Source organism: Hypanus sabinus, chromosome 10 (genome assembly GCF_030144855.1).
Source record: "Hypanus sabinus isolate sHypSab1 chromosome 10, sHypSab1.hap1, whole genome shotgun sequence".
NCBI classification, from domain to species: domain Eukaryota; kingdom Metazoa; phylum Chordata; class Chondrichthyes; order Myliobatiformes; family Dasyatidae; genus Hypanus; species Hypanus sabinus.
The window spans coordinates 108,828,916-108,847,842 of NC_082715.1; the positions used below are offsets into that span (position 1 = coordinate 108,828,916).

The window sequence follows — 18,927 nt, forward strand, 5'->3', positions numbered from 1 at the left end:
TAAAAAAATGTACTCAAAGCTGCATAAAATCAAGAACAATCAAAAATGTTCTCTTGTTAAATTGTACATCTGATATACAGGACAGAAGAATTCAAAATTTGGGTCAACAAAGTCTGAGAAAATGTAATGATGTAGAAAGCTATCTTGTTTTGCTGCTGAGGAAGTAGGCCAGCAGCAACATACCACAGGCTAGGGCTAGAGTGCCTTATCCAGTGTATTTATTCACATTTGAGAATAGTTACACCTTGGTTAACTCATTAAACAGTTCATCAATACTGAAATTGGTTACAAAGAGAATGAAGTAAACGTTTAAAGAAAATATATCAGCCACTGAACAAAGATCCTGCACCCACTACCAACAGGCTGCCGGGTATTGATACAGCTCATTACTCACGGACCACAACATTTGCAGATCAAATGCCATGTCTGTGACCAAAATATACCTTTACATAGAAGGCTTCACTGCAGTAGAATGTGTGTCCACATTTCCTTACACCAATTCATGCAAAACAGATAAAGACCGGTTAATTCTGGACACCAGCAGAACATTTAAAGAAACCTAGTGACTAAAATGCATTTTAACTACTGTCATACCAGACAGCCAAACACTGTACATCTTCATTTTAGCATGAAATCCAGCAAAAACCCAAGTACACACAAAGTAGAATGTAATAAAAGGACATTCTAAGACTTAACAAGCTTACATTTGGAATTGTTCCAGGTGCCCAGCAAGGGGAGCCTGGTTTAAATTTAAATTTTGAATGGATAACAGTTGGAGAGGGTGAGAGGTGAGGAGTAACAGACAAACCAATGTAAAAGTAAGGAGTTATACTCAAACACAGAATTCATGCCTTCATCATTTAAACAACCCAAATACCATATTCCCTGTTAAAAGTTTAGCTGACTTTGAAAGAGCAAGTGGAGAAAGAGAATGAAAAGTGTGAGGGAAGAATGGCACTAAATGGAATGGGCATCAGAACATTCAAGAACAGCCAGCCATCTGAGTTCTTGACTTGCCTATTCTCAAACATGGGGAATGAAGGAGGAAACCTCAGTCAAATGAACAAATGGGAAAAGGCATGAAATTCATGTTATGTTATATTTTTAACATGACCTATTTAAGAGTATTCATCAAATAGCCTATAATTATGAGTGTGAAGTAATGGAGGAGATTCATTCATTGTAATCCATGAATGAAGAAATGAAGGACAGAAGATAATGGAAATATTGGAGAGTCACTTCAATTTAAGATGCGTTACAACTGGCAATAAAGGGAAGTTGATGAAGAATTGTGTTCTTAAAAGTGAGCCACGATAAACATCAATGTTCCAATTACAGAGTGTTCCACTTTCACAAATCCCTGAGATAAGGGAAGACTTCTGTTAAGCAAGTAATATGCTAAAACTGCACAATAAGGAACAATTACCCACGCATTAGACAAATATATTAAAACTTGTCAGAAAGCTCCCATGCCTTTGAAGTGACAAGGCATGTGGCTGACTGAACATAATGAAGATTTTTATTTCCAAACAAAACATGACAGGGTAGAAATGAAAAAATATATACTTTTTTTTAAAAACTGAGGTTGCATGATTAATACGTTCAATAATCTTCCTTGATCATGTGCAATATTTTTAAACAGATCTTTGTGCACATTCTTGCTCAATAGACATAGGGGATGATCCGATATCGTACCTGTTGGCAGTATTTGTTCCAAGCTACACCATATTTCTTCCTGCACTGATGTTCATCTCTGGCCTCACGATGAACAAGCAAACAAGTGAAATAAATCACATAGAAGTATGGAAAGATGTGATTAAAGCCTGTAGAAACAAAAACAGCAATTCTCAATAAAATTAGCACTTGATACTCTGTTGTCGAGTGTGAACGAATCACTGCATGGAGCCTATGCTAAACACTCGCCAGACACCAGATAGTCAGAAAAACATTTATATCTTATTTGCAGCCTCCAGCCATTCCCATTTCTCTGATAATTCTTCAGCGAACATGCCCACTCAGTTTCTGCTCTCTTCTAGACATACCTTTCTCAGAACCTTCACCCTCCTCCTCTCTCCCTCTCTCAGCATAGTTGCTTACTCCCCCACCCCAATAACAGATACCGAAACTCCCCCATCCTTAAATTCAAGGATGCCGACTGGATATTCAACCCAAGCAACACTGGACAATCTCACTATACTTTTCAATATATCTAACAAAATCTCAAACAGAGAGTGTAATAGTTCGGACAAATGTCTTAAATTTTGCACTCTTGGCAAGTTTCATTATTCTTAATGAATTCATGTTTTAATAGCAATAGTAATAATTCCTGTACAACTTTAGTGAGTGGCATCTTACTATAAAGGAATTCTCAGTTTAGAGGAAACTTAATGTTGAATTGTTGAATGCAAGATTATCATGGAATACTGTCAATAAAAGACCTCAAAAAACCCAGTGAGGTTCTGTTGTCAACATCAGTTAAGCCACTGTCACTTTGGCAACAATACATGAGGTCTCAACCTGAAATGTCCACTGTCCATTTCCCCTGTCAGATCCTGTGTGGCCCACTGTTTTCCTCCAGATTGCAGCATCTGTAGTCTCGTAACATTTTATGCTCCTAACTGCATAGCTGAGTTACCCTGACAGGCAGATCTGTTCACCAGAAACAGCAATATCACAGGGAGGCAGGGAAACCAGCATGGTGGATGAACTGGAGTCAATTAGTTTCCTTTTGGAAGTATGTATTTTTGTTTATTTCATTGCTGTATAACCATCTGTAAAAGCCAAATAAATGGGTTGATGATAACTGTAACATGATGTCCAATGGATGGGTGTGAGGATTTTTCTGGTGCCAGTCCCAGAGCTCCCTTTCGCATAAATATTATTTTACTTCTCTTCTCATTCTGACCTCTGGGAATAGGATTCTCGGCTGGTGTTTAATTTGCAAGTGAAGGTTTGATGGTGCTATACAATGGGTTCTTTTCCATAGTTCACTGAATGAAGCTCTAAGTTAATTCAACATATCTTACGCTAACATCACACATATTCTGCAAATTTATCTTCCTGGTTTGGGTAGTGCATCTGAAGCTGCAAAATATTTCAAATGTGTCCAGGTTAGTTAACTGTCCAGCCCTCAGTCCCATTTCTAACCAGGACATTTGATTACCAACCTTTTCCCATCACTGAATCATTAATACGCCCGTTCATGAAATGAATTCTTTACTCACCACAGGGCAGAGACCAAGCCAAAGCCATGATCAGATCTCCCAGGTAATTTGGGTGACGGACAAATCCCCACCATCCAGAAACAATTAGACTCTTCCCTGTTGCAGTGGGGATAGTTTTCAAATCTGTAGAAAGAAAACCATGTGCAACTTTATATAAAGTAACTACTGCTGTAACTAAACTGAACAAAACAGGTCTTCTCCAATAATAAGGACACAGAAGAAACTATATCACAGGTGCAACGATACTCATCCAAACTGTAAAGATGGGAACAGTGATCAATTTAATTTATTTTAAATAAGATCTGGTACTCTCACTACATGGATATGGGCAAGTAGTCCTGCTCTTTACAGCCACAAGGGGATTGTGGCATAATTGTCATAACGTGGTTAACTGGTCATACAAACCCACTGCATTGCACAGAAATGCCGAGGAAAATAGTCCAGTATTTTAGGTGCATTGAAATAATAGCAACGAAACTGAGATGTTAATTTTTCAGAACAGTAAAATGATCTTTTCACTTGACTATCACCTATAGTCAAAATGTTTATTAAATAAACAATGATACTCACATGCCAATTTGGGGTCATGAGGGTTCCTTCGGAAGGCATTCTTCTGTGAGTTGGATGCCCGGAATATGGTATAACCGACAGCTGCAATGCAAGCATACATGCGATTACTGAAACACTGAGATAAAGTAGCACTCTGATTAACAAATATCAATTAGACAGAGAAGCTCACTTACTGTTGAGAACAATAATTGCCAGGGCCAAAGGCCAGCTCAGTTCATTCGGGTGATTAACCAGATAGTAAGCTTGTAGACTATACACAAATGGTACCCAGACCAGATCGCCAAATGCCAGCATGTAACCAAAGCCTTCATGCACAATATCCATGGTCGTCAAAATTCCTGCCTATGTTCAAATATTCAGAAAAACAAAAGTGTGAACAGGGAAATGTTCAAAGCTGGAATTTGGAGAAAAGCGCTGGAAGAAGAGCCAATATGCTGGAAGTGGTAGAGATAAGTATAATTATAAATTTTAAAAGATATTTGGATTGGAAAGGCTTCCTGGAATATAGGCTAAATGGAACTAGCTCAGGAAGGGAATTTGGTTGGCATGTATGAGTTGGGCTGAAGAGCTGTTTCCCTGCTGTATTACTCGAAGAGTAAGTGCCAGCTGACATTCTAATCACAAAACAGCAGTAAAACCAAGCAAAATCCTGCCTTCATCCAAAAATTCACAAAGAGCAACTCCTAGTAGGTACCATGCTTGGCTCATCATGGGCTAGCAACTCTTTGTAGATGCACAGTGTGAATTGCATTTATTCTAAATCACTGAAGTGCTGATAAGATTAGAGCATCAGAATTACCTCATTCCATAGTGCATCAAGTACATAGAGAAGCTGGAAGCAGTTTACGAGGATCATTGCCAGTGAGGGGACATCCCTGTTCTGCACCTTCATCTCAGCAAACAGCAATCCCAAGTTAATGACAACCTTCAACATTCAGAGAAACAAGTTAGTACTCATTCCCATCAAGTAACTCTGCAAGCCCCAGAATAATTTAACATATTTGTGAAATTTGACTTCACAGGAGGAAACCCAAACTACAGGATGTGTCACAAGGTGCAACATTACCATTTTGCAAAACAGATGCAGAGCAGTACAATATTCAGCCTTTTGCAACCTCAGGGGTTGCAAATCCATCCTATTAAACATTAAAATAAAGTCAACAGATGGTTTTTGTAAACACGAGATTCTGCAGATGCTGGAAATCGTAAGCAGCACACACGCAAAATGCTGGGGGAGCTCAGCAGGTCCAGCAGCCTCTATGGAAATGAATAAACAATCGACATTTCAGGCAGAAACACTTCATCAGGACTGGAAAGGAATGGTGTGGATGCTAGAACAAAAGAATGGGGGGAGGGGAAGGAGGACCAGCTAGAAATTGATAGGTGAAGGCAGGTGGATGGGAAATGTAATGGGCTGGAAAAGGAGTAATCTGACAGGAGAGGAGAGTGGACCATGGGAGAAAGGGAAGATAGAGGGGCAGCAGGGGGAGGTGATAGGTAGGTAAGGAAAAGAGTTAAGAGGCCAGAGTAGGGAAGAGGGGAGGGGGAAAAAAAATTACCAGCAGAAATTGATGTTCAAGTCATCAGGTTGGAGGCTACCTAGACAGAATATGAGGTGTTTCTCCTCCACCCTGAGAACGGTCTCATTGTGGCAAAGGAGGCGGCCATGGATCAACACGATGGTACGGGAAAGGAAATATGAATTAAAATAAATGGCCACCAGGAAATTCTACTTCTGGCAGATGGAGTTCAACAAAGAGGTTCCCCAGTTTATGCTAGGTCTCACCAATGTAGAGGAGGCCACATAGCAAGCTCTGGATACAATAGATGATGTCAACAGATACTCAGGTGAAGTGTTGCCTGGGCCCATGAATGGATATAAGGGAGGAATTGAATGGGCAGGTTTAGCATTTCTGTCACTTGCGGGGATATGTACTAGGAGGGAGATTAATGGGGAGGACACAATGGAATCATAGAAGAAGTGATCCCTGCAGAAAGTGGAGAGTGGGGGTAGGTAAAGATACGTTTGGTGGTATAATCCCATTGAAGATGGTGGAAGCTGCAGAGAATGATGCATTGGATGTGGAGGCTCATGGGGTGGTACGTCAGGACATAAGGAACTCTATCCCTGTTAAGGTGGCAGTAAGATGGAATGAGTATGGATGTCTGGAAAATGGAGGAGATGCGGGTGAGGGCAGTATCAAGGATGGAGGAAGGGAAACCCTGTTCTTAAAAGGAGGATATCTCTGATATATTGGAAAGGAAAGCCTCATTCTGGGAACAGATGTTGCAGAGACAAAGGAACTAAGAAAAGGGAACAGAATTTTTTACAGGAGCTGGGAAGAAATATTGTCAAGATAACTGTGAGAATCAGTAAGTTTAGACAGCACATCTCCAGAGATGAAGGCAGAGAGATTGAGAAAGGGGAGAGATGTGGCAGAAAAGATCCAAGTGAATTTAAGGGCAGGGTGGAGGCAAACTTGATGAAACTGACGAGCTCAGTATTGGTGCATGAAGAAGCACCAATGCAGTTGTCAATGCAGTGCAAGAATAATTGGGGAGAATTCTTAGAACATGGACTGTTCTATGTAACCAATGAAAAAACAGGCATAGTTGGGGCACATGGCTACCCCTGGAGTATGGAGATGGTGGGGAGGGTGGGGGGGGGGGGGGCCGCCCAAGGAGAAACTGTTGAGGGTGTCAGATGGAGGAGGAAAGGGTGGTGGTTTTAAAGCCTTCTTGACGGGGGATAAAAGTGTAAAGGGACTGGACATCCATGGTGAAAATGAGGCAGTCAAGGCCAGGGAACTGGAAGTTATTGAGGAGGTTGAGAGCATGGCAAGTGTTGCGGATATAGATGGGAAGGGATTGAACCAAGAGGATAGAATAGTCAAGGTATGCAGACATGAGTTCACTGGGGCAGGAGCAGGCAGACAATGAGCCTACCTGGACAGTGAGGTTTGTGTATCCTGGGTATGAAATAGAAACTAGCAGTGCGGGGTAAGGGAACTACAAGACTGGTGACAGTGAATGGGAGTTCTCCAGAGTTGATGAGGTTAGTGATGGAGTTAGAGACAATTTTCTGACAGTCTGGAGTGGGATTCTTTTCAAAGGGTAAGAGGAGCTGTTTCAGAGGTGCCACATGGCCTCAGCAAGGTCCACCACACTACAATAACACCCTCTTTGTCTGGGTTTGATGGTAAGGTTGGGATTGGTGTGGAGAGTGTGCAGGGCAGTGTGTTCAGATGGGCTAAGGTTCAAGGAGGAGAGAGGAGTGCTGAAGTTAAGCTGGTAGATGTCTTGTTGGCACTTAGAGATAAAAGATCCACAGCAAGCAGAGAACCAGAGTGAGATGTCCAAAAAAAGGAGAAGGTTTGGAGATGAGAGATGGGGTCAACAGTGTGAGGTAGGGAATTCTTGCCAAAGAATTGGGCCTAGAGATAGAGGTGACAAAAGAAAAGCTCAGCATCATGGTAGGTATAGAACTCCCTGAGGTGCAGGCAAAGAGCAACAAAGGCAAGGCCCTTGCCGAAAGAATATTCCACCTCAGAGAGGGGAGGATCAGAAGGAATGATGAAAACACGGCAGGGATTAGAGCTACAACTGGTTTGGAGGGGTGGGGGAGAATTGGTGGTGTCAGTGAAAGTAGAGTGGAATGAAGATGGAGGGTCTGAGGACCCAAGAGGTGAGAGGAGAGCCTGAGAGACCCAGGGTTGGAGAGTGGTGGTGGAGGAAGGGTAGCCCAGGGCACAGCGATACAGAGTCAAATCTCAGCCTGCAGGTGAAGACAGTCAAGATCCTGCCTGGAGCCAGAGCTGGAGTTGTGTAATTCATCCAGGATCATTGAAACCAGAGTTGGTGGTGACGGGATCCACGCTCTAGAACTGCCTAGGGTTGCTGGATCAGGAGTTGGCAACGATGGTATTAATGGTCTGGAGAGCCCTGGGTTGTCAGAACCAGAACTGGAGATGGTGGTATCCACAGACTGGAAACAAGCAATATTCCAATTCTTCCTGGACACAAGGAAGGCAAAGAACTGGCAGCTGGAGCACGGATCCGGTGGAGGATGAAATGTTGAAGAGGTCCACGGCAGGCATAGGAGAGTGAGGCGCATAGAATTCGGAGGGAGAAGTGACGGCAGAAGCAGTCAATCAAACATAGGTACCTGGCATCCTTGGTGGGTTCAAACTGGGAGGCCTGAAAACAGAGCTGGAAGCCATGTGGAACAAGATGGTGGTGAAGGATATGTGGCTGTGATGGCAAGTCTGGATGAGTACATGGTCAAAGAGTTGGAGGGCAGCAGAGATCTCAGAGCAGTGAGATATGGTTTCACTGAATTAGTGAAAGGGTCTGACCTGATAGCTTTTGTGATAGATAATTACAGGCCTGAAACAAATGGTTCATCCTCACATGCTGGCAGCTATGTCAAAATGAAAGATCACAGTCCCTTGTTATTCTATAACATACTTCTCCAGCAACACTAAGATCTGACTAAATTTTAAATGAAAGGTACATCCGGTTTCATTGGTGCTGGACACAAAAATCTGTGCATTCTGTGTGATATTTTCATCTACACCCCCCCCCCCCATTAAACTACACCCACCCTTTCAGACTACATAAATTTAATATTACACAAGGACTTATTGATGCCAACATCTGGTATCTCAGCCCTGCCATAATTATTGGCCCAGATTTTCCAGTGCCAAGACATTGCTAATAATGTGACATATGAGTTTCTCTATAGAAGTCTTAGCTTCCAAAGGCATTGTAGCAGCCATCACTTATTCAAATACAGCTCAGCAATTATGTATTTCAATTGACTGGATTGTTATAACTGCCTGCAATAGAGCACAAAACCCTTTAGGACTACAGCAGAGCAAATGTCAAATAGAACAAACATATACACAGGGTTCTTCTACCACCCCTACGGCACACACACATTGAGAAGAATCCAAGAAAAAGGCAGAAGTTGAAGAACCAAAAGTCCTGCTAGTACTATCACAGTCAAAAATACCACATAAATTTAGGCAAATATTTCAAACTCACCCAGCCCATTAAGCCTGGGCGTAGCTCACAGAAGTACTTCAGATCGAAGTTTCTAATACGTGGATTCAATTCACGGCCAATAAAGAAGTCATAAACATAACTACCTGCAAACCAATACAGGCATTATAAAGGTTGCAATGGCTGATTTATACAGGACCTAAATCCATTGTGCTCTTGTACTTCTACCTCTTCCAGCAAGAACGCTTCAGTGCATGTGAATCAATATTTAATCAAAAGGATGTTGTTAACCAATACACCACTAGGTCTGAACTTTATTCAATGAGATAGCACGGTGTATAGTCAAATGTAAGATCCATTTCTTGATTGGACAAGGAGAAAAGGTGGTGGATATATATCAATGAATCATGGAATAATGTAGCTCATGTGGCTGCCAGAAAGAAAAGAATCTAGGGTAATAGTTTATAATACGGAAGGATGGAGCTGCAAAATGGAATCTGTTCGGGGAAGAACAAATGCGATCTTTGCCCTGCCTCAGTGAAATATGCCGGTGATATTAAACCTGATTCTGAGGGGTAAAATGGCCAGTCACAGATCTAAAAGAAAGGAGTTATATTCCCAGCATTTTATTTTTATCCCCCCCACCCCTTGGGGCACACTGTGTTGCTATCTGCTACACTGTGTTAGAGGTGGTGCACGGTCCAACAAATGATGTAAATGGTTGTCTTGGATATTTTTGTTGAGATCACAAGACCCTGTTGGATATTGGCAATGTAGAATACTAAGCAAGTCCAATTCACTAGCTCATTGGTGGGACTGCTGGCAGGGGAGCTGCGTGGCCATGGTTATCGCATAGACCAAGCACTCAAGCTGCAACCTGCTAGGGGAGAAGATACCAGAGGCAGTGAGGGAGAGAACAGAGGCATGGCAGAAGCACAGGAGTCCTTGCTGAATTGGGGGCTAGCCCCTCCTGTTGATGCTGCTCTCTAGTGTTCAAATCAGTGGAAGACAATTTGGATTGCAATTGTCTCCGGCTGGAGTTGCACATGAGGAGGACTGCTGCACACTTGTTCTTGCAGAAGCATGGCTCCAGGACAACATCCCATGCACCATCAATCTACAGGCAATGACACTCAGGGACTTGAGTTACATTGTGGCGACCCACTTCCCAGCGCACTCGAACCGGCTCACAAAGTGGCGTGCACCGGCATTGAGGCAGGTCCCAAAGAGGGCGCCAAGCCTGCTTCACCAGCAAGGGGAAAAACCCGCGCGCAGGACGGGACTGTGAATACGAGCATTCCTGCCCGGGGAGGGCGGGGACAGGAAGACTTTAAAGTGAGGCTGCGAAGTTTGAATAAACCTCTTCTGTAACTGCAGCTCACCGACTCCATGTCGTTATTGCAGCGCTGCATGTAGCACACCGCTACAACATTATCTTTTTTCTGACAATGTTTTTCTGCTATTGTAATTATTTGTGCCTTGTGCCTAGTGCTGTGTGAGACTGTTGGTATTGGCCCCAGGGGAATGCTGTTTTGTTTGATCGTATTCATGTGTAAGGTTGAATAAGAATTGAACTTGAACTTGAATTTCTCCTACTTCATGTAACCTGCTCCTCTGTTCCAACAACCAATTGCTTTGAGAAATAAAGCTTACTGGTGTATGAAAGTCTGGGTCGCAGCGACAAAAAGAACAAAAAGGTTTTGTTCTCCTTTGATTGTATGTGCTGCAGACACCATGTTTTACTTAGGCAATTTAGATACAAAATGAAGCAGTATTTTCCTTAGCTTATTAATTGTACAGTGGCTACTAAAGCAGTGATTAATATCACTGAAGGGAGTTGGGAAGCACTAGAAAAACGTAAATGAAAAGGTGGACAAATAAAATTATTCCAAATCTCTTCAATTAAGTCACTTACCAGAATTTCCTTCAGGAGCCAGATCATCTGCAGGAACACGCCAGGAACGTGCATAAAGGTAAATACTGAACAGAAAGGCAAACATCACGGCAGAGAGTGCAAGTTGTAGCAAGTGATCGTAGATGTAGCTCAGGTTCACCTCATTGTAAAAAGCAACTCCTAACACCACTGCGCACATTAGAAAGGCATATAATGCTGAAAGGAAAAGTAGTCATTAAAGTTATAAAAAAAGATAGAGGAATGAAAAGGAAAGTGATATTATTTCCAAATGCTTGTATTAGATTCAAATTACATTACAATTGGACCAGACTCATAAAAGGCAGTTGAGAGCCTATTAAGACACCACAGCTTTGAAAAGTGCTTTCGATGCAGTCAGTTAGCTATATTTCTCTGCTACTTTACTAATGATAATTCTTCAGCCTAGCTTTGTTAAATTCTGAGCGGATCATTTTTCTGACCACAAACCGATTATTATAGACTGTAAGGACAATGAACCTGGAATAGAATTTTAATTACATGTGAACTTAGCCAGCTGGGGTGGTTTGAAAGAATTTGTTAGGATCACATGACCTTCTATTCACAAACAGAAACTAAGCACAATTTTCATGGTAAAAGCACCTTATAAATCATCTTCTGATTTATAAGTCCTTGGTTCCAAATTCATTTAAAAAGGCATTACCAGCAAAGATATTACAAGTATGTGAACTTATGCAGTGCAGAAAGCTCTGAACTCCACAGAGCCAAACATTCCACAGTGAGTTTCACAGCAACCTTTCTTGGTTAAGATTTTTCCCCAGGGTTTTGAAATGCCTACTGATAGAAAGTCTGTTTTCCAGTTCAATTCACTGTGGTGCTGAAAGAGTTACCAAAGGATGTGCAAAGAGTGGTTCAGAAAGTTCTTTACCATGGTTACCATGCTATATCTTCTTGCCTCATCATGGCTCTGCAGAGAAATAGCAATTCTCAGCATTTTAACACACTACTCAGTGGGTTACTTTCCATAAGACCATAATCAGGAGCAATATTAGGCCACTCAGCCCATTGAGTTTTCTCTTCCATTCCATCATTGCTGTTTTATTATCTCTCTCAACTGCATTTTCCTGTCTTCTTGCCGTAACCTTTGATGCCCTGATTTGTCAAGAACCTATCAAACTCTACTTTAAATATACCTAATAACTTGGACTCCACAACTATCTATGGCCATGAATTCCACAGATTCACCAACCTCTGGCTAAAGAAATTCCTTATTTCTGCTCTAAAGGGATGTGTCCTGTAAGAGCATGCCTTATTCTTATTGTCAAAAGTCACTTCTGTTATGATTGGTTAGTTTAGAAGGTGCAGCTGCTTTTCCCATTGGATAGATGCTGAGTGTCCAGTTTCAAATATCCTTGGTACATGGAAGGGCTTGCACTTCTTCCTTTGCTTAAGGCAAAATCTTTAAGGAGGTATGCTCTGCGCACACTTTTAACCAAGTATGCTTGTTGAAACCAAATCGCAAATGAGAAAATCTGCAGATGCTGGAAATCCAAGCAACACACACAAAATACTGGAGGAACTCAGCAGGCCAGGCAGAATCTATGGGAAAAAAAGTACAGTCAACTGTACTCTTTTCCATTGATGCTGCCTGGCCTGCTGAGTTCCTCCAGCATTTTGTGTGTTATGCTAGTTGAATTTGTTGAGTATTCAGCTTTGTAGTGTCTGTAACTTGGGGAACATGAATGTTTGATTGAATTTTTACTGTTTGTAAATAAATGATTAATATACCTATTTGAAGTCAGTGCATTTCCTGTTTCACTTGCCAGACTCACCAACCTGATTGATCATTACAGGAAATCCTTGTGTTCTGAGGCTGTCCACTCTGGTCCTGGACTCCACTACAATTGGAAATACCTTCTCAACATCCACTCTAATTAGGCCTTTAAATACTCAATAGGTTTCAATGAGATCCCCCTTCATTCTTCTAAACTCCAACAAGTACATACCCAAAGCAAAATGCTATGTTAACTCTCTCATTCCCAGAATATTGTGAATCTCCTCTGGACCCTCTCCAATGCCAGCAGATTCTCTCTTAAATAAAGGGCCCAAAGCTGCACACGATACCCAACTGCGAATTGACCAATGCCATATAAAGCTTCAGCATTACATCCTTACTTTATATTCTAGTCCTCTTGAAATGAATGCCAACATTGCATTTGCTTTCCTAACCAACTCAACCTGCAAATTAATCTTCAGGGAATTCTGCACAAGGACTCCCAAGTACCTTAGCACTTCTGATTTCTGCATTTGCTTTCCACATAGAAAATAGTCCCTTCTAAAGTGCATGACCATTGAATTCTCTACACTGTAATCCATTTGTCACTTCTCCAAATCTATCAAAAGCCCTTCTGCAAACTCCCTGCTTCCTCACAGCTGCCTGCCCCTCCACCTAACTTGGAATCATCTTCAAATCACCAGTTCTGTCATCCAAACCACTGACCTGTGAAATGGAACAGACCCAAAACTGACTGCCCCAGAACATTACTGGCAGCCAACCAGAAAAAAACCCTTCATTCTCACTCATTGCCTCCTGTCAGTAAACTTTTGTTTATGCTAGTATCCTTACTGTAATGTCATGGGCTCTTATCTTGTTTAGCAGCCTCACATACAGCACCTTGTCAAAGGCCTTCTGAAAATCCAAGTGAACAACATCTACTGACTCTTCTTTGTCTATCCTACCTGGTATTTCTTCAAAGGATTCCAACAGATTGTCAGGTTAGATTTTACCTCAAAGAATCCAAGCTTAATTCAGCCTATCTTATCATGTGTTTCCAAGTACAAAACCTAATTCTTAATAATGGACTCTAACACCTTACCAGCCACTGAATTCAGGCCAAGACACACAAAATGCAGGAGGAACTCAGCAGGACAGGCAGCATCTAAGGAGATGAAACAAAGAGTCGACATCTTTTAATAGGACTGGAAAAGAAGGGGAAAGAAGCCAGAAAAAGGTAGTGGTGGTGGGAAGGGAAAGAGTACAAGCTGGAAAGTGCTAGGTGAAGCCAGGTGAGGGGAAAAGGAAGGTAGGTAGGTGGGGAAAAGGATGAAGTGAGATGCATGGAGATAATAGATTTAGAAGGTAAACAGATGAAGGAGGTGGAATCTGATAGGGGAGCGATGTAGACCATGGGAGAAAGGAAAGGAGGCATCAGAGGTATGTGATAATGATGTTAGGAGAAGGGGTACGAGTGAAGTCAGATGGGAATGGAAAAGGAGATAAGGGGGAGGGACTGATGCTTATGCCATTGGATTGGAGGCTACCCAAACAGAGTACCAGGTGTTGCTCCTCCAACCTGACAGTGGCCTCATCATGGTAATAGAGGTAGTCACAGACGGACATGTCGGAATGGGAATGGTGAGTAGAATTAAAATGATTGGGCACTGGGAATCCTCCATGTTGCAGACAGAGCAAAGGGGTTTGAAAAAGTGGTCTCACCAATGTAGAGTAGGCCACACCAAGAACAATGGATACAGTAGATGGCCCCAACAGACTTGCAGGTGAAGTGTTACCTCTCATAGAAGGATAGCTTGGGATTCTGAATGGAGGTGAGGGAGGAGGTGAATGAGCAGATGTGGTACTTGTTCCACTTGCAGGTATAACTGCTAAAGAGATCAATGAAGAGAGACAAATGGGAGGTGGAGGTGCAGGGAGAGATATTCCTGCTTAAAGCAGAGAGTGGGTGGGTGAGGTGTTTGGTAGTAGGTCCCATTGAAGATGGCAGAAATTGCAGAAAATGATGTGAAGGACATAGAGGCTCATGGGTGGTAGTCCCAAAGTCTATCCCAAAGGCATAGATGATGGGATGAAGATGGATGTCCAGGAAATGAAGGAGATGTGAGTGAAGGCAGCATCAATGGTAGAGGAAGAGAATTCCCATTCTTTGAAGGAGGAAGTCAACTCCAACGTTCTGGAAAGAAAAGTCTCATCCTGGGACAGATGCAATAGAGACGGAGGAACTGAGGAAAGGGAATGGTATTTTTACAAGAGACGGTGGGAAGAGGTATAGTCAAGATAGTTATGAGCCAGGGGGCTCAAAAATATATTAATAGACAGACTGTCTCCAAAAATGGAGACAGATCAAGAAAAGGGAGAGGTGTCAGAAATAGACCAAGTGAATTTAAGGGCAGGGAGGAAGTTGGAGGGAAAACTGATGAGCTCAGTACAAGTGCATGAAGCAGCACCAATGCAGTCGTCAATGTAGTGCAGAAGGGATGGGCAGCATTACCAGTGAAGGCTTATAGACCATTGATTATTCCATGTAGCTAACAAAAAGACAGGCATAGTTGGGGCCTTTGCAGGTGTCCATGGCTACACTGTCGGTATGGAGAAAGTGGAAGGAGCTGAAAGAGAAATTGAGTGTGAGCACCAGTTCTGCTAGAGGGAACAGAGTGGTGGTGGAGGGGAACTTGTTAGGTCTGTTGTCCGGAAAGAAGCAGAGAGCTTCAAAGCTTTTTTCACGGGGGTTAGAAGTGCATAGGGATTGGCCATCCTTTGCAAAAATGTGGCGACGAGGGCTAAGGAAATTGAAGTTGAAGAGATTGAGAGCATGTGAAGTGTCACAAAAGTAGGTGGAATGAGACTGAACTAAAGGAGATAAAAAGGATTTGAGGTATGTGGACACGAGTTCAGTGGGGCTGGAGCAGGCAGAAACAAAGGAACTAACCGGACACTCAGGTTTGTGGATCTTTGGTAAGAGGCAGAAACAAGCAGTGTGAGACAAATGAACTGAGTTTGGTGGCAGTATATGAGATCTCCAGAGTTGATGCAGTTGGTGATGGTGTGGGAGACAAGGTCCTGGTGATCCTAAGTAGAATCTTTTTCAAGGGGTAAGAAAGATGAGAAGTCCCCCAAGGGGATTGCAGTCTGATAGACTGACCTCTACCTTGCTGAGGCCAGGTGCCAACTCTCAGACATCACCTCTTACTTACAAGGCTTTGTGCGTGGTAGATCATGTCTAACCAATCTTATGAAGCTTTGATCAAGTTACCAGGAAAGCTGATGAAGGAAAGGCAGTAGATGTTGTCTACATGGACTTGAGTAAGGCCTCTGACAAGGTCCCGAATCGGAGATTGATCAAGAAAATTCAGTCATTTGGCATTTAGGATGAGGTAATAAATTAGATTTGCCATTGGCTTCGCAGGAGAAGACAGAGTAGTACTTGATGGCTGAAACCCTGACTGAAGGCACATGACTAGTGAGGTACCGCAGGGATTTGTGCTTAGTCATCCACAGAATATCAATGATCTGGTTGATAACATGGTGAACTGGATCAACAAATTTGCAGATGACACTAAATTGAAGCCATAGTGGACAGAGAGGAAGGCTATCAAAGCTTGCAGCTGGATCTGGACCAGCTGGAAAAATGCACTGAAAAGTGGCAGATGGTATTTAATGCAGACAAGTGTGAGGAGTTGCATTTTGGGAGAGCAAACCAGGGTAGGGCTTCTAGAAGTGCAGTAAAAGAAAGGGATGAAAGTAACAAAGATCCTTAATTCCATTAAAGTAGTTTCACAGGTAGACAGGTTCACAAAGACAACTTTTGGCACATTGATCTTTATTAATCGAAGCACTGAATAGAGGAGTTGGCCTAATTTGGAGTATTAAGTGCAGTTCTGATCACCTACCTACATGGAAGATATCAATAAGATTGAGAGTGTAGAGAAAATGTACAAGGATGTTGCTGAGACTTGACGATTTGAGTTATAAGGAAAGGTTGGACTTGGACTTTATTCCCTGGGTAATAGGAGAATGAGGGAAGATTTCCTAGGGGTATACAACATGATGAGGGAATAGACAGGATAAATGCAAGCAGGGTTTTTCTACTGAGGCTGCACAAGACTAGAACTAGAGGTCATGGGTTAAGGGGGAAAGGTGAAATGTTTAAGGGGAATATGATAGAGAACTTCTTCACCCAGAGGACGATGGGAGTATGGAATGACCTGCCAGTGGAAATGGTGGATACTGGTTCAATTTCAACATTTAAGAGAAATTCTAATTTAAGTACTGGAGGGGAGGGATATTAAGGCTATGGTCCAGGTTAAGGTCAAAGGGACTAGCAGAAAAATAGTTCAGCGTGGACGTTTGGGCCGAAGGGCCTGTTTCTGTGTGTGGAGTTCTTTGACTCTATATTCTGGAGACTTTCATACCTCGCCTGCACTCTCCTCCCCATTTGCTTTTCTTTACTTTTCCAAGCTACTATTGAACCCATCCCTACTATGTAGTTTAAAACCCTATGCACAGCTCCAGTTATGTGATTTGCCAAGTCTCTGGTCGCAGCATGATTCAGGTGGATTCCTTTCATCAGAACAACTCCTTTCTTTTCTAATACTGGTGTCAAAGTTCCACAAATTCAGACCCTATTCTCCTTCACCAATCTTTAAGCCATGGATTTAGTTCTGATTTTATTAACCCTCGACCAATTTGCATACAGCTCAGATAATAATCCAGAAATTATTACCCTTTTTATTCCCTAACTGTTCAAGTGTCCTCAGTAGAACATTTTTCATTGTTCTTCCTATGCTATTGGTATTCACATGGACCATGACAAATGAATCTTTCCCCTCTCACTCCAATTTCCTCTGCAGGTCAGATGAGATGTCAGCAAACTGGACACCAGGCAAACAACAATACCTTTGTACAAAAATACGACTGCAGATGCTGTGCTTCAAAGAATACGTACACAATGCTGGAAGAACTCAGCAGGCCAGGCAGCATCCGTGAGAAAAGAGTAGCCAAAGCAGCCTGATGAAGAGTCTCGGCCCGAAACGTTGGCTACTCTTTTCTCACGGATGCTGCCTGGCCTGCTGAGTTCCTCCAGCGTTGTGTACGTATTCTACAATGCTTTTGTGACTCTCGATCCTTGCAACAAAGATCCATGCACTACTGCTTGCAGGACCACTGCAATCTCAGCAGCTCCCTTATACATATATACAATCCTTTAGCTATAGCCACTTTATGATTATCTGCTGAATTCAATCCTCAAAATATTTTCATTTCGGCTTAATCTTAAAGAATCAAACTACTTTCAGGAGACTTACAGTCTCACATGACCATGCCTCTTCCAAACTGTAGAAAAACAAATTATACAGAGCAATCAAGAATTCTATAAAGAACCAAGTTTGCATACAGTCAAGTGAAAGTCAGCACTTGTTAATCATAAGTGCTATAAACCCATGAGTCTCTGACCAAGAATATAGAATTAAGTAAGTCTCAAAAGCACTCCAGTTGAAAAAATGTAATGCAAAATTTTCAGAAACATGGTCAAAATTTAAGGAGACAATGAATGTCTGAAACTGATAAACCAAGCTTTTGTTTCACTAGAACCTCTGGGGGGAGCTGGAGTGCCCTCTACTGATTGCTACCTAGATTGCAAGCTAAACCACATCTATTTTAATAGATGCTGGAGTGTTATTAGTGAAGTAGGTGAACTCAAAGCTTTAATTACCACTGATGTTTACATATAACTGTGACCAGAGACATGGCTGAAGGATGAGCAGGACCGGCAACTCAGTATTCCAGGATATAGAATTCTCGGTTGAGATAAAAGGGGAAGTAAAACAGAAGTTGCATGAAGACAATATTGAGGGAGAATATCATATAAAGCTCCTCAAATTAGGCCATAAGGATAGAGATCAGAAACAAAATAAAGTGTCATTACTCTGCTGGTGTGTATTACAGACATACCAGTCTATAGGTGAAAGAGGAACAGAAAGGTAGGCAGATATCAGGGACATGCAAGGACAAAAGGGTTATTGTTCTGAGAGGACCTGAAATATTTGAGGTTTATCCAGGAAAGTTTTTTGATGCAATATGCAGATAGACTAACAATGGAAGTAACTTTACTGTACCTTATCTATGAGAATGCAGCTGATCAAGTGGAGGGAGTGTTACTCAGGGCATATTTTGAAGATAGTGACCAAAACTGTATTCTTTAACTTGTTTATGGAAAAGGACAGGGATATACCCATAAGGTCTTAGATTAGGGAAGAACATTTTTAATAATGTGGAACAGCCTGCGAAAAGCAGATTGGGAACATCTACTTCCAGGATTAGTTATTTTCCGCAGCGGGAAGCATTCAAAAGAAAGAAAAGTAAGAGTTCAAGGCCAATGTGTACCCATAGGGGTAAGAGCCAAGGGTAACAAGAAAACAAAACCCTGGATTTCAAGGAATATTGAG

The 18,927-nt window shown here is 42.1% G+C and overlaps 1 protein-coding gene across 1 annotated transcript in view; it reads right to left on the bottom strand.

The window, feature by feature from the left end:
- Window positions 1-308: 308 nt before the first annotated feature.
- The window catches only part of lbr (lamin B receptor), a 60,690-nt gene continuing 42,071 nt past the window's right edge, over window positions 309-18,927 (bottom strand). Inside the window, exons 8-14 of the mRNA XM_059982576.1 lie at window positions 10,714-10,908; window positions 8,841-8,944; window positions 4,594-4,719; window positions 3,968-4,136; window positions 3,795-3,875; window positions 3,225-3,347; window positions 309-1,823 (exon numbers count right to left, since the gene is read on the bottom strand). Of these exons, the coding sequence (XP_059838559.1) occupies window positions 1,663-1,823; window positions 3,225-3,347; window positions 3,795-3,875; window positions 3,968-4,136; window positions 4,594-4,719; window positions 8,841-8,944; window positions 10,714-10,908 (959 nt within the window). The 3' untranslated portion in view covers window positions 309-1,662. The remainder of the gene's footprint in view (window positions 1,824-3,224; window positions 3,348-3,794; window positions 3,876-3,967; window positions 4,137-4,593; window positions 4,720-8,840; window positions 8,945-10,713; window positions 10,909-18,927) is intronic.